The 14,939-nt window shown below is 41.6% G+C and overlaps 1 protein-coding gene across 1 annotated transcript in view; it reads right to left on the bottom strand.

The window, feature by feature from the left end:
• The window catches only part of LOC131191526 (uncharacterized), a 67,553-nt gene that overhangs the window by 29,012 nt on the left and 23,602 nt on the right, over window positions 1-14,939 (bottom strand). The window contains exons 9-10 of the mRNA XM_058169751.1: window positions 4,182-4,282; window positions 1,755-1,840 (exon numbers count right to left, since the gene is read on the bottom strand). Of these exons, the coding sequence (XP_058025734.1) occupies window positions 1,755-1,840; window positions 4,182-4,282 (187 nt within the window). The remainder of the gene's footprint in view (window positions 1-1,754; window positions 1,841-4,181; window positions 4,283-14,939) is intronic.

The raw sequence follows: 14,939 nt of genomic DNA, 5'->3' as shown, positions 1-14,939 counted from the left end.
TTAAAATTTAGAAATTTAAAAAATCTAAAAAAAAATCAGTCCAGTCCCGCTTGAATGAATAAATGAGTTTTTAATTCCCGACGAAAGGTCCGAAGGTCAGATATTTGGCGCAAACCGGGGGGAAGGTCGTTCCAGAGAGTAGGTGCTCCAACAGAGAAGGCCCTTCCCCTGGGGGCCGCCAGCCGGCATTGCTTGGCGGACGGCACCCTGAGAAGACCCTCTCTGTGAGAGCGTATGGGTCGATGGGAGGCATAAGGTAACAGCAGGTGGTCCCGTAAGTACCCGGGCCCTAAGCCATGGAGCGCTTTAAAGGTGGTAACCAGAACCTTGACGAGAAGCATGAGTGACCGTGCATAAGGCATCCCGGTCCAGAAAGGGGCGCAACTGGCGAACCAGGCGAACCTGGTAAAAAGCTCTCCTGAAGACGGCCGCCACATGGTCTTCAAACGACAGCCGTCCATCCAGGAGAACGCCCAAGTTGCGCACCCTTTCCGTCGGGGCCAATGACTCACCCCCAACAGTCAGCTGCGGTTGCAGCTGACTGTACCGAGATGCCGGCATCCACAGCCACTCCGTCTTGGATGGATTGAGTCTGAGTCTGTTTCTCCCCATCCAGACCCGTACGGCCTCCAGACAACGGGACAGCACTTCGACAGCTTCGCTGGGGTGGCCTGGGGTGGAAAAGTACAGCTGAGTATCATCAGCGTACAGATGATAGCTCACCCCAAAGCCACTGATGACCTCGCCCAACGGCTTCATATAGATGTTGAACAGGAGAGGCGAGAGAATCGACCCCTGCGGCACCCCACAAGTGAGGTGCCTCGCGGTCGATCTCTGCCCTCCTGTCAACACCGTCTGCGACCGGTCAGAGAGGTAGGAGGAGAACCACCGATAAACGGTGCCTCCCACTCCCAACCCCTCCAACCGGCGCAGCAAGATACCATGGTCGATGGTATCAAAAGCCGATGAGAGATCTAACAGGACCAAGGCAGAGGAGCAACCCCTGTCCCTGTCCCTCCAGAGGTCATCCACCAACGCGACCAAAGCTGTCTCCGTGCTATGCCCGGGCCGGAAGCCGGACTGGAACGGGTCTAGATAGAGAGGGAGTCGAACCGCTGAACTGCCGACCTTTTTATCGACAAAGGTCTATGGAACCGCGTCCCTCTGTAGGTCTATGGAAAAGTTGTGCAAGGAAGATCTAATAATTCAGATTAACAAAAACAAGCAGCAACGTTCTTTTCTTGCAACCTAAAGATGAGGGAACAAGAAAGGGAAGGAGGGAGGCCTTTATAATTCTCTGAGCAAGGGGTAGGAAAAAAAGGCAAATATATTTCACCTGACCCAAGACAGAAGGATTGCACATGATAGTGGCCAGCAGCTGGGGGGGGGCAGGGTAGAAGGAGCATGGCAGGCACTACAGCCAATCAGTGGCTGCTATTAGAAAAGACCAAAGTACTGGAGACCACCCATTCTGAAGTGTTGAAGGTGGCTCAAGTTGGAGAATAGCAATTCTGAATCATAGCTGGAAGCTGTGGCTGTGGGTACATCTGCAATGACAGGGAGTAAAAGGAGGAGGACAGAATGCCATCTGTTCCTACAGTCCAGCAGTGGTGAGTGGGCTTTACTGGCAATGGGCCAAGCAGTAAGTGCATATCTGCCCTAAACCTTTGCACTCAAGGTTTTCTGTTCTCAAATACAATGGAAGTAAGAGCACATTGATTTGTAACAGGAGAGTAAAATGTTCGGCTGTTTACCTTATCACTGTGTGCTGTAAATGTATGATGTGATCTTCCAAAAGGCTTTTCTCCCTTTACTTCACACTTTTGCCACATTAAAGATACTTGGGGAGAGGATAGAAAATAACACAAAAACATCTTTCATTTGTTTTTGTTCTATAGTATCTGGAAATAGCACTACTCCAATCCTTTGACATTTACATCCATTTTTTTTAAAAAAAAACTTATAAAAGCATATTAATTCACCAGGCTGCCCAAAGACTGTATTCTTTGATGTGATTCCAGTTTTTTCCCCCTCTCCTCACAATACTTATGTTACATTATCTTTAACTTTACACCTACATTGCTTGCAGTAGTAGGGTAAGGGTGAGGATTTGTGGAAAATTGCGAGTGAAAAACAACCAGCAACCCTGTCAGTACAGACATTATTAATGGAGCCTATTTGCATATTTAGACAAATTTAGACAAGAGTTATAATATCTTTCATAAATGTAGTGCAATGTTTAAAAACTCAAGCATTGCCAAATCAGAGTTGCAAAATGCTGGTGAAGATTTCATATTCCCGTTAGAGTTAAGTTCTATGGAAGCATATTCCTAAATCCTGCATATGGCCAGCGAAGCAGTTTAGGGTAAGGAGGCTTTAGCACTGAGCAACTTTAACCAGAGAAAATACCCTACACAACATAGTAACATGCAGTCAGTCATAGTTTGCCAGTTCTTTGTCAGAATCTCAGCAACCAATGGCATTGTGGGTGTTGGTGGGGTGAGATAAAAAAGTCAAGGTGGCAGTTGTGTCAGTGCAATTAAATTCCCATCCTTTTTGTAGTTGTGATAACATTGCACATAGATAAGGAGATGTAGGACTTTGTCTGCCACCTTCCCTTTTTTGTCAGCCTTGCAGGCTCCACAGTTATTAGGCTTTGTTGAATGAAGGCAAATATATGGTCCCAGGATAATGTTGACCAATCTGGGTGGGTCAACAAGACCAGAATTTTTAGTCATCCAAGCTTGCAGTGTCAGTGTCACCATACGGTCCTTCAGACTCATCTTGGAGCCCATCTTCAGCGAACTTCTCTCTACAGTCTAGTAGAGAGTCCAAAAGTCAGAAGACTAAACCTCTAGTCCCAGTGATCGAACCAGATTGGATCCTACAGTAAATAGGGCTCTTATTTTGTGAAACACTAAAAAGAGCAACCCTGATCCAAATGCGGTCAAAGACACCAAATGTGTGGCAAGCTTTCCCCCTTTGTTTTACAACAAGAAGCATCCACATAGAATGGAAAACAAACAGGAAGCAATCTTTGGGCAGCAAACTAAGCTAGGGGTAAGCAGGCATCATGGTGTCCTCAGGCACTGCTTCTGGTGTCTACTGTCTCTTAACCTATGTGACTTTAAAAAAATATTCCTTTAACAACATTAGATTGGAAGTTATGATGCTGTAAAGAAAACCATCTGCCTCTAGCATTATACTGGCTGCAGAAATACCTTTGGATCCTACAAAGGTCCTATCAAATTGTAGAGAACTTCATTTGACTGCCCATGCCTAACCTGATGGTCATTTTGTAAACATACCTGGCACACGCTCTCAAAATCCTAGATATGTCCCAGCCACCCAAAATTGCCTACTCTGCACTATGCCGTGATTGCACTGTTAGTTGAATTTAAATTCCACCAAAATCAATGAAATTTACATTACATGGATATATTTTTTTTACATTCCGTTGCGTATCCTCCTTTGATATTGCTGTACTCCATTTGCCAAAGAATTCAGAATATTGCATTTTCCTGAGTACCATATTTATCTGAAAAGGAGGATGATCCACCCTCACCCCCTAGGGAAGATTGGTTGCTAAGAAATCAGGTCTTTGTCAGCTAAATGAATTGTCTGGTTGCCAAATTATTTATTTATAAGGCATCCCACATTGAAATGAGTGTAAAAGGCATCCCATCTGTAGTAAATTTTGATGAGTTCAGTGGCTTTCTCTCCCACATTAACATGTGTAGGGTAATTCTGTGCTAGGGGATAGATCTATTTAGCTCAATTTACTCCATGTACGTTTTGTAGAAACATGAGAATAAATCAGTGGACACTGAGCTGTTTTTCCCTTCCTTTTACAACAAAGGGACAGATCTTTCTTGCTAGAAGGAAATGTATGCAATCTTTAATAATACCATATTCTCAGCAAATGAAAGATTACTTTGCCCCATTTACAGGTAGTTATTTGGAATGGGAAACCTTTGTCTTCCTTTTTGGCAAATATAGTAAGTAACTATCTGAACTCTTTTTATAGCAGAATTTGGGGGCCCCTGAAACTGCTTGAAAGATATCCCTAAATGGTCAGGGATCGTCACATTTATTTTCATCTCTTCATCTCTTCATCACTTTGCTAACCTACTACAGCAGTTCATAAGTCGAACAAAATTATCATAAATAATGAAAAGCACCTGTGTCCAGTGCGTACACATCGGTATAATATTCATCTTCATTGGAACGACCGCCAAACATATAGATGATTTCTCCAATGGCAGCAAAAGCATGGCCTGACCTAAAAAGTTCAAATCCATTTGAATTGAATGCTGCATTTCCAACTGAGAAAGAAATGTTTCTCAAAGTAAAAGAATGTCAAAGAGAATGTGCTTTAAACGCTAAAAATAATGGTTGGACTCACTTAACTCATATATTTCCTACTATCTGGTTTTTAAAAAGGAGTCTTCTGAAGCTATTAATCTGAAACTATTCTTGTTGGCCATAAAGATAATATTTTCTTCAAATCAAGTTTACTCTTGGTCATTTCACAGATAAACCCATATAGATTTCTCATCTTTTTCTGAGATGCTTGTCAACTTACCAGTCTATCTTATTGTTCTGGTATTTCTTGGTGGATTCCCATCCAAAGTTTTTTCTTGTAGGCAACTGTGAGAGGAGCGTTCCCTAATTTTGGAATACGCTGACCAGCCTATCCTGATTTGGACATTCCTCAGATGTGTGAATTTAAACTTCCACAATGCTCAGAAAGAAATTCACAATGCTGCTGTGAATTTGGGAGGTAGATGTCCACACATCTGGAATGGGGTTTATGACAACTTGCCAGGGCCAACTTGTTACGGCCAACTGGCAGCAGCCAACTCACCACAGCCAACTTCCTATGAGACAATTCACCATGCCAACTCACCACAGGCCAACTCGTGTGGGACAAGAGTTACACTAATATTGAAGAAATAGTCTAATAGAATCATTAAAGAAAGGGTACTAAAGAAGGGACAAAATAAAATGTGAATGACAAAAATTAAAATAATTTTTAAATTATTTTAAACAATTTAATTGAATTGTTGAATTATTGGCCCCAAAGGATAGGGTGCGCAACTTAGGTGTCCTCCTGGATGATCGGCTGTCGTTTGAAGATCATTTGACGGCCGTCTCCAGGAGGGCCTTCCACCAGATTTGCCTGGTTAGGCAGTTGCGCCCCTTCCTTGATCGGGATGCCTTATGCACAGTCACTCATGTGCTCGTTACCTCTCACTTGGATTACTGTAATGCTCTCTACATGGGGCTCCCCTTGAAGTGCACTCGGAGGCTTCAGTTAGTCCAGAATGCAGCTGCGCGGGTGATAGAGGGAGCTACGCGTAGCTCCCATGTAACACCGCTCCTGCGCAGACTGCACTGGCTGCCTGTGGCCTTCCGAGTGCACTTTAAGGTGTTGGTTACGACCTTTAAAGCGCTCCATGGCTTAGGACCTGGATACTTACGGGACCGCCTTCTGTTACCACATGCCTCCCACCGACCCGTACGCTCCCATAGAGAGGGACTTCTCAGGGTGCCGTCCGCCAGACAATGCCGGCTGGCGGCCCCCAGGGCAAGGGTCTTCTCTGTGGGGGCTCCCACACTCTGGAACGAGCTTCCCCCGGGTTTACGTCAAATACCTGCCCTTCGGACATTCCGTCGCGAACTGAAGACACATCTCTTTATCCGCGCGGGGCTGGCTTAAATTGGATTTTTAATGTGAAATTTTATGAATTTTAAATGGGGTTTTTAGTTTATGGTAATTTTAATTTCAGGCTAATTTTAAATAAGTTTTTTAAATGGTATTTTAACCTGTATATTGTATTGTTGGTTTTATCTTGCCTCTACACTGCCCTGAGTCCTTCGGGAGAAGGGCGGTATAAAAATCAAATAAATAAATAAATAAAATAAATAAATCCCATGGTAAATTGGCTATGGCGAGTTGTCCCACGGCGAGTTGGCTGCGGTGGATTAGCCATGCTGAGTTGACCGTGGAGAGTTGGCTATAGGGAGTTGGCTGTGGCAAGTTTTCCCATTCTGTCTGGAGTGGGATCACATTGAAAACGTTGCGACCAACTTGTGCATCTGCAAATCTAGACCTACATGAAACAAATGAAATTAACTTCAATATTGCAAATAACGCTGGCTGAAAGAAGGACACTTGGTATTCATAGGTTGGAGTCATTCTGACTGAAAGACACATCTCAATAGTCCCAGTGGATTTTCATCAGGTGTGGACAACTGGGCTGTAATATTACGCATTTTCCAAACTATAAGTATGCTAATTTTTTCTTCAGAAGAGCAGAACACCCAGAAAGGGTTCGTTTCCCATTATTCTGGACAGGACTTGCAAGATTTATTCCATTTGCCAAATCTGTGCCAGGTTGTCATTTAAGAGCATTCTAAATGAAATTGCTCTCTGCTTTTGAACGTTTTTGTCTTCCATGACTGCTTCTTCCGTACATTGTTCATGTTGTGTCTCGTCCGATCTCACCACAGCCGGGGCCTTCTTATCTGCTTCCGAACACGGAGGAATGTCCTAGTCTGCCTCCCGGCCCCAGCCCTGGCTCCATGCCCAGACAGGCTGAAGAGGAGGAAGTATCTCCAGCCCCCAGCTCTGGCTCCATGCCCAGGCAAACGGAGCAACTAGACCCCTCCCCCTCCTCCACAGCATGTGAGCCTGAGGGAGGTCAATTGCCAACAGCTACAGACTGGAGTGACCCTCGCGTCAGAAGACTTGATAGACAGAAGGAAGGGAGGGGCAGGCCTGGATAAGTGCTGAGTCATGGAGCCACACCCCATGGCCTATATAAAGGACCTGCTTTCTGGCATTCTCTGAGTCAGGCAAAGTCTAAACATATCTTGCTGAAGTCACTTTCTGGTCTCCTGCCTGCCCTGAGAACTTTGCTAGGACTTTGGCAGAGCTGCAGAGGCACGCCTGATTCGGATTTCCCTGACCCGGCCGTCAGCGGAGGAGTGGGACACGACAGTTTAGCTCTGCAGACTTTTCCTGCATTAGGGAGGTTGAAACATGGATGTCACGAAACCCAGCGGCAAATGCCTTTGAAGTCAACTCTGACTAAATAGTTAATACTAGATCAGATAATACTTAATACTAAGGTCTCAAACTGAATGAAAAAATGGGTGAATATTTTGCAAGAAACACTATGAAGCCACTGGAAAGGTTACTCAAATCAGAACCAGAATGTCCTCTTCTTCTATCACTAGGGAGAGGAGCACAAGGAAGAATACTTTTTTCCAAAAACTTGATTGAATATTGTACCTTGGCATGAGACCTAGAAACAAATAATTGTAGGACTGTTGCACTGAGATCACTTTCGAGGGGATGGACTGTATATTCCATCCTATCGTGAGAGCTACAAGCTATCATTTGCAGTTAGCAGAGATAAATTCTGGTCCAACATGGCTTATAAATGGTCTATTGATATGAAGAGTAATCTTACATATGCTTTTGCAAAAGTCAGCCTAAGAGGACTTACTTTGAATGAAGTATATAGCTATAGTTTTTTCTTGACCTTCTATTTGTGAATTCTTTCTCTAGCGCTATTGTGAAAGATTAGTGAAATGAAGAGGAATAGATGATGTGCATCTTTCTCTTCTGTGTTTTTCTGTATAAATGACATCTCTTATATATTTTTGTACATAGCATGGTTTGGTAATGCACAATATTTTGTGTCATATAATATATGTAGGTATATGCATAATTTTGTATTCATTCATGGTTATGTAGTGTATATTGGAGGTGGTGACCTTTTGAGAGCTGCATGCAATAAAATTTCATTTTAATCAGTGGATTTCAAAATTTTTTACTACTGGTTCTGTGGGTGTGGCTTGGTGGGCATGGGTTGGTGGGTGTGGCAGGGGAAGGATACTGTAAAATCTCCATTTTCTCCCAATCAGCTGGGACTTGAGAGGCAGAGAATAGATGGGGGCGGGGCCAACCAGTTCTCCGAACTACTCAAAATTTCCGCTACTAGTTCTCCAGAACTGGTCAGAACCTGCTGAAACCCACCTCTGATTTTAATGTATGCCGATTAATGTACATTCAAAGTGACAATACAGTTATTCTGTTCTATTTTCTATTCCATTCCATTCAAAAAATGATCAGAATTCCCTCCTTCTCTCTTCACCCCAAGCTGTATCTCATAGTTAGATGGCTTTTTTCTCCATCTTCTGATAAAGCCAAACTCAACAGTCTTCTCTCTTGAGTTTCAGTCTAGATCTAAATCTCAGGAAAGGTGCAGAGTGCTAGCATGTGTAATATGGATTTCTGTGGGAGAGTCAAGTAGGCCAGCGTGACAAAAGAGCAACATGCCAACACAATACAAGCTCTGGCCTTTTGCAGTGCATTGTGAGATTGCACACATGTCCAAAAAGGCTCACTCGTGTCACTCACTTTCATTTTGATAAAAGTAGCAGGAAACTAGATACCCCAGCTGGGGAATGTTTATTGTTGTATCTGACAAGCATGGGCTTCTAACAGGTGAAGAAACATGATCATTATTCTGTATTTACTTTCCCCTATTAAATTGTTAATATTTCCTGTTCGGTTGCCTTCCCAAGAGATATTTCCTGTCAATATTATACTTGCAGTTAAAATTATTCTTTTGCTTTGTTTAGGACTCTGTTTTCTGCTTTTCTTTACTTATGCATTCATTGCTTTTGTATCTATGAGCTACTCATACTCTGTGGGTGCAAAGCATTCTTATAAGGTTTCCTTGTCTCCCTAGCCAAAATTCTTACATTCTGTGGTTCTTTTGACTCCCTCACAAATTGTCACCAGGTTTAGAAAGTTGAATAGATCGTTTCTATTTTCTAACGTATAAGATTTTATTTATATTAATTTTTAGCTGGAACTAATTGGCTTAGTTAATATAAATTTATTAAAAATTGGATCTAGCTGCAAATTAGGAGATAATCACATGAATGGGCAAAACATGATATGCTCTGCTTAGAAACTGCTTTTCCTTGAAATCGGATTTCCATAAAAATGTAGCTATGCTTTTAGTCTGTTGCCCTAATGATGTCTAATTAAGATGCCAAATATGTTCTCTTTTAGATCATGCTTTTTCATATGAATTGTTTTCTACAAATCCCAAAGGTGCTCTTTTCAGGAGGCAACGGGACTACTTTGTTTTTTCTTTTGAAGGCGTTTTGCTTCTCATCCAAGAAGCTTCTTCAGCTCTGACAGGATAGTGGGAGTGAAAGGACTTATATTCCTTGCAGGCAGCTCTTTTTAGAGGGTCATTGAAGCACTTGGGTTTATCTGTGTTCTCAGGGTCACCTGAGTAGTGCTCCTGGTTCCTGTAGTCTGCAATTTTTGCTCTGGAAATCCATTCCTACTCTCACACCATTCAAAGGGTGTTCATCCCAAATTGCTCATCCCAAAACATTTGGGCTTTGAGTTTGACAGCCCTGCTCTAAAGGATTAATAAATTATAATAAATGATAATAAATTATTATAAATGATAATAAAATTATCAGCTGTCTGCTGTTTGTATAAAAATCTAAATTAAAAAAAAAATGAGGTGGTTCAGTTTTTATGGATAGGCTTCCACAAAGCCTATCCATAAAAAGATTTTCCAGAAATGGAAAAGATTTTCCAGCAATGAAAACTTATTACTCACATAGATCTAGAAGAAATAAGAATCCTTAATACAATGTATTTGGTGTATTTAAACATTCAATTGCACTTAACAATTAGACAAATGAATAATGTTATACCCAGATTAACTATTGGTACTTTTTCCAAGAATCAATTTTGGTACCATCATGACCTGGATGAATGAGAATCTCCATAGATATTTAACTAGGAGCCATTGTCCCCTGATTGCCTTTAATTGCCCTTTCCTTGATGTATATGTTAAGACCCTTCCTCCAAAAATGTCTGCTCGTCCAATGCCATCATCTCTCAATTGAAATTCTGTACATACAGGCCATGAGCTGTACTCTTATTCGTGGCTTCCCCACTCTTATGAGTCACAATTCAGAATCTGACTCTGGCCTTGAATCTGATGATGTAGTTCTACCTGTACTTGTGTTTTAGGATTCTCAGCCTCAAGACCTAGTGAGGCATGATTCAACTGAGGCTGATCAGCCACATGCATCTACTGTTCAGCTCGAGCAATCAGATAACAAGGCACAAGCCCTAAGACTAGATATCTACCGAGATGAGTAGAGCAATGCTCCTCAATGAGATTACTTGCTAGGCAAAGAGTGAGGCATGACTAATTGCAGCCAACTGTCTGGAGATGGATTTAGATAGCTGCTTTGCTTGCAATCTTTGGAGATAATCATTTAGTTTTCTATGACTACCTGATTTTGTAACTTTTGGATCATATTTGGACTATGCTGTTGCTTCTTGGACTGTAAGCAACGTTTTTCAGGCAAGCATTCCCTGCGAAGCATTTGAACTACATTCCTGTCTACTGGTATCAGCTTAACTGCAGTGGCTACTGCTTGGCTGTGTGTGCTGGCCTGTAACCTCAAATCAGAGCACTTATTCTCAGCCCATTAACTGTACTTCCTGCATTGCAATGTTTAATTAGTTTTCCAGTGTGACAGTAGCATAACTACTGAAAAGCCCCCTTGCAAGGTTTTCCTTTGGGGTTTAATTAGAGAGTGGGATGCCAATGGGTTGGCAGGTTATAGGAATATGAGTGTATGATGAAGAACAGGGTTTTCATATATGTACATGCTTGCACCTTAATGCAAGAATTGCTTCACTGTTGAAATAATTTCAAAAATTGTCTTTCATCATGCTATATGAATACGAAATGGTAAAAAAATCAGGAGGATTCTTCAGCAGGCTCTAAAGTGATCTTCTATGGCCGTGATGCTGAACCTATGGCATATCAGTGGGCATGCGAGCTCAGCTCCGGCGAGCATGCGTGTGCTGGCTAGCTGATTTTCAGGCCTTCTGGGCCCACCAGAAGTAGGGAAACAGGCTGTTTCCTGCCTCCAGAGAGCCTGGGGAGTGGTGGGGAAGGCCCATTTTTTCCTCTCACCTGGCTCCCGAGCCTCTCTAGGAGTCTCTGGAGGCTGGGGACAGCAAAAAGCGTCACTTCATGTTGTTGGCAAATGGGCCACTTCTGGCCTCCAAGGGGCCTCCGGGGTGGGTGGGAAAGGCACTTTTCACTCTCCCCAGACTCATAGAGATGCACTGGAGCCAGGTAAGAGAGAAAGACTGGGTCATCACGTGCCAGGACTGGGGGGGGGGCTTGTGCGTTCATGTGCAGGGGCGGGGCACATAGAATTATGAGTGTGGGCATGTACGTGTGTGACCCCCCCCTCTTCTCCTGGCACGCGATGGCAAAAAGGTTAGCCATCACTGTTCTATGGGATGGCTACATCTAGTTACCTGAATCCTTATCCCTTGAAAGTACTCCATCGAACAAATGAAACAGCTCATTATATGACATTGTATTATTTAACTATATTAAATACAGGAAACTCATTATGGATTCACCAATTAAACAACTGCTTGAGGCTCTGGTAGTATCTACATTTCATGCTTCCATTGCCAAACGTTTTCCCAGGATAGTTTATTTTTGCAGAAATTTTATTATAAGTGTTACTGTTTGTCTTTTTAAATAATAACAGAATACATATTTACTCGTTCATTTCTTCTTACAATAAAATGAAGAGGGATTAAAGGATGAATGATAGTGGCTTGGATCAAAATACAAATGAGAAAAACAGGATTATTTGGTATATTTTTCTTCTACAACATGATCCCCTGTATGCTAAAAGCTCCTTTTTGGAAATTAGGAGATCTTTCTGAAATAACATAAAACCTGAAAGGGATATTTTGTATGAATAAAAGATACATTAGAATGCAAGTAATTTTTAAATGATTATATTATTATCTTCCTTGTAATACATTCAAATATACAGCTTCTAAAGCCCTCGAGAATGACATTTGTCAGTTCTTAAAATTTGCTATTTTTATTACACTACTTTATAGTCCTAAAAAGTTCAATATCAATCTTGGCAAATGCAAGGCATAATAATGATTTTATATGCATACTTATGCCAATGCAAAAATTCATTCCAAGCTGCTTAACTGCAATTTATAAACATAGCCCAAAGATTTCTGCTGTGAAGCATTCCAATAACAAACATATCAATGCTAGAATGATTCATATAACCCACATATCTTTTTGGCTGTTGATACACTAATTTTGTAATTGCAAGTTTGTGGCTCAGATCTTGCTTCAGATTTATGAAGCGGTTGAACATTTTCATTACGCTGAAAACTAGCATGGGTCACATCTCTATTTGTAGCCCTAAATTTAAGTGGAATTGCATTTGGTCCAGTAAGAGAAACGTCAGACATAACAAGAAGCATCTTGTCAGCTTCATGCCATGATTCTCAAACAAGGATTATAAATACACTGCAGACATATATTTTGTGTGATGAAAAGTGAATCAAAAGATACCTTTTACTGTACCGCATGGATTTCAGATGCATTATTTTAAAATATTTGTTCCCCAAGCAACATATACAGAGGTCATTGACCAAATGCCCATTCTCACCTTTCTAAGGCTTACAAGCAGGGGTGAAATCCAGGAGGTTCTGACAGGTTCTCGAGAACCGGTAGCGGAAATTTTGCATAGTTTGGAGAACCGGCAAATACCACCTCTGGCTGGCCCCAGAATGGCATGAGAATGGAGATTTTGTAGTATCCTTTCCCTGCCACACCCACCAAGCCACACCATGCCCACCAAGCCACGCCCACAGAACCAGTAGTAAAAAAAATTGGATTTCACCACTGCTTACAACGGATGGCATGTCCTGGATATGTTGCTCTGATAAAAGTCTCCTTTACTTGTTCGGCTTGTGGTTCCACTTTCTTTGAAGATGAAGAAAATTGCTCTGAGTGTCATCCTTGCAGTTTTATGCTGGTGCACTGCACTCTCTAATGATTTTAGATTTGCTGCAACTTGTGTTGCTGCTTTTGTGCATATACCAAAATATTAATAAACCAAGTGCTCTTCTTCATACTTGGAATGTACATAGAACATTTCTGAAAATGATTATATGCTAACCTTGACTGTTGCTGAAAGATATGGATCAGGTGAAAAATTATTTAACTTACATATAGGAACCTTTTTACATGATGCTATTAATCTAACCTGACGTGCATGATAATTGTTTCTGAATGAACACTTAAGCACTGAACTGGGTAAGACTATGGCAGTGGGACACAGAGCTTAATAGTAAAAATTAAATTTATTTATGTTTCTTGAGTAGTATCTTGATTTATGGATAGCACCTAATGAAATAAAATTTCTGGTGACCAGCTAATAACATTCAAATTGTGGAACATGGATAATAACATTTCTGGCTTGCAGAATAGCACAGCAACTTTCTATAAAATAAAGTTGAATTTTAAAAGTGCTGCTTATATTCATAACAGAAATGTGTCTTAATACAGGCATATCTGCTAGATAAGGGGTGGGCAACCATGGCCGCTGTATGTGTACTTCAACTCCCAGAATTCCTGAGCCATCGTGGTCATATGTCCACAGGTCATAAAGGGGCCAGAGTTGCCCACTCCTGTGTTTAATACTGTAATAAAAGTCAAGGTTGATTCTTGTAACTTCTTGGATACTTCCATTTAGAAATTTGTTTTGCCAATAACATGGTTTACCACTAAATTCTTCTGGAATATATGGTTAATTTCCCAGCTAAACCAGCAAACCGGGCATTGTCTGGTTATCTTCCATCCAAGTACTAATCAGATATGAACCTCCTTATTTGTTTGTTTAATTTGTTTGCTGCCTATCTCACCTCCTTAGCTACTTGAATGAGTTAATAGAATCACAGAATTATGGAGCTGGAAGGGATCACAGGAATCACTTAGTCCAGGGGTGTCAAACTGGTGGCCCATGGGCCAGTTGCATCACATGCAGGCCACGCCCACACCAGCTCCATGAAGAGAAAGAAGTCACGATACGTCACCTTATGGCAATGTGATGCGGCGAGTTTGACACCCGTGACTTAGTCCAATCCTCAGGAAAACCAATTAAACTATCTGAGAGAAGTGGCTGTGCAACCTCTTCTCAGAAAACTTCCATAAGTTCCACTTTTATACAGATTTGACTGTCTGGAAGTTTTTTCTCATATTGAAACAAAATCTAGATTACTGCCACTTATACCTGCAATTTCTTATCCTCTTTCTATGGACAGTAGAAAATAGTTCCTGACTATCGCTATCTTTTATGTATCAGAACACTGAGATCATGCTTAGTCTGGTTAGATGCTGCTACCTGTCAAACCCATCATGTAGACCAGACCATGAAATTAAGTCCACAGGAAGGCTATAGCCATTTTTACTGAAATCTTGCTAGCTTCATTGTGCTGTACCTCCTCCCTCTTCAGTGAGTTAGGGAGATCTCTGCCAGAACCACTTCTGAATTTTATCTTGTTCTGGACTTTAAAAATACTTTAGTCCCTTGGCATAGGCAACAAAACCTTCATAACTCCGCTAAAATCACCTTCCTTACTTTTTACTCACCCTGCTGGGCAACATATGTTTTGTTGTATCAATAATCAGCTTTCTACTTGACACATTAGGACTGACTATTATCCCAGTAGTGGGTTTCAATTTCAGTCGCTACCGATTCGCTTGTGGGCATGCACACATTCATGTGCAACGCTTCTGGTCATGCAGAGAGACGCCTGGGCAGAGCCTCCCGCCGCTGCCACTACTGGTTTGCCAGAACCAGGGCAAAATGGTAGAAACCCACCACTGTATTATCCTTATCTTCTTGATCATGATTATTTGCCTAGTAATTAGAATGTCAAATTAGGATTGTGGAGACTCAGATTCAAATCTTCATACTGATAGCAATTTGATTAATTTTTTGTTAATCATTATGTCTCAGCTTATCTT

Source organism: Ahaetulla prasina, chromosome 2 (genome assembly GCF_028640845.1).
Source record: "Ahaetulla prasina isolate Xishuangbanna chromosome 2, ASM2864084v1, whole genome shotgun sequence".
Lineage (NCBI taxonomy): Eukaryota > Metazoa > Chordata > Lepidosauria > Squamata > Colubridae > Ahaetulla > Ahaetulla prasina.
The sequence above is the reverse complement of the archived record's forward strand: the minus strand, read 5'-3'. Positions and strand labels throughout refer to the sequence as shown.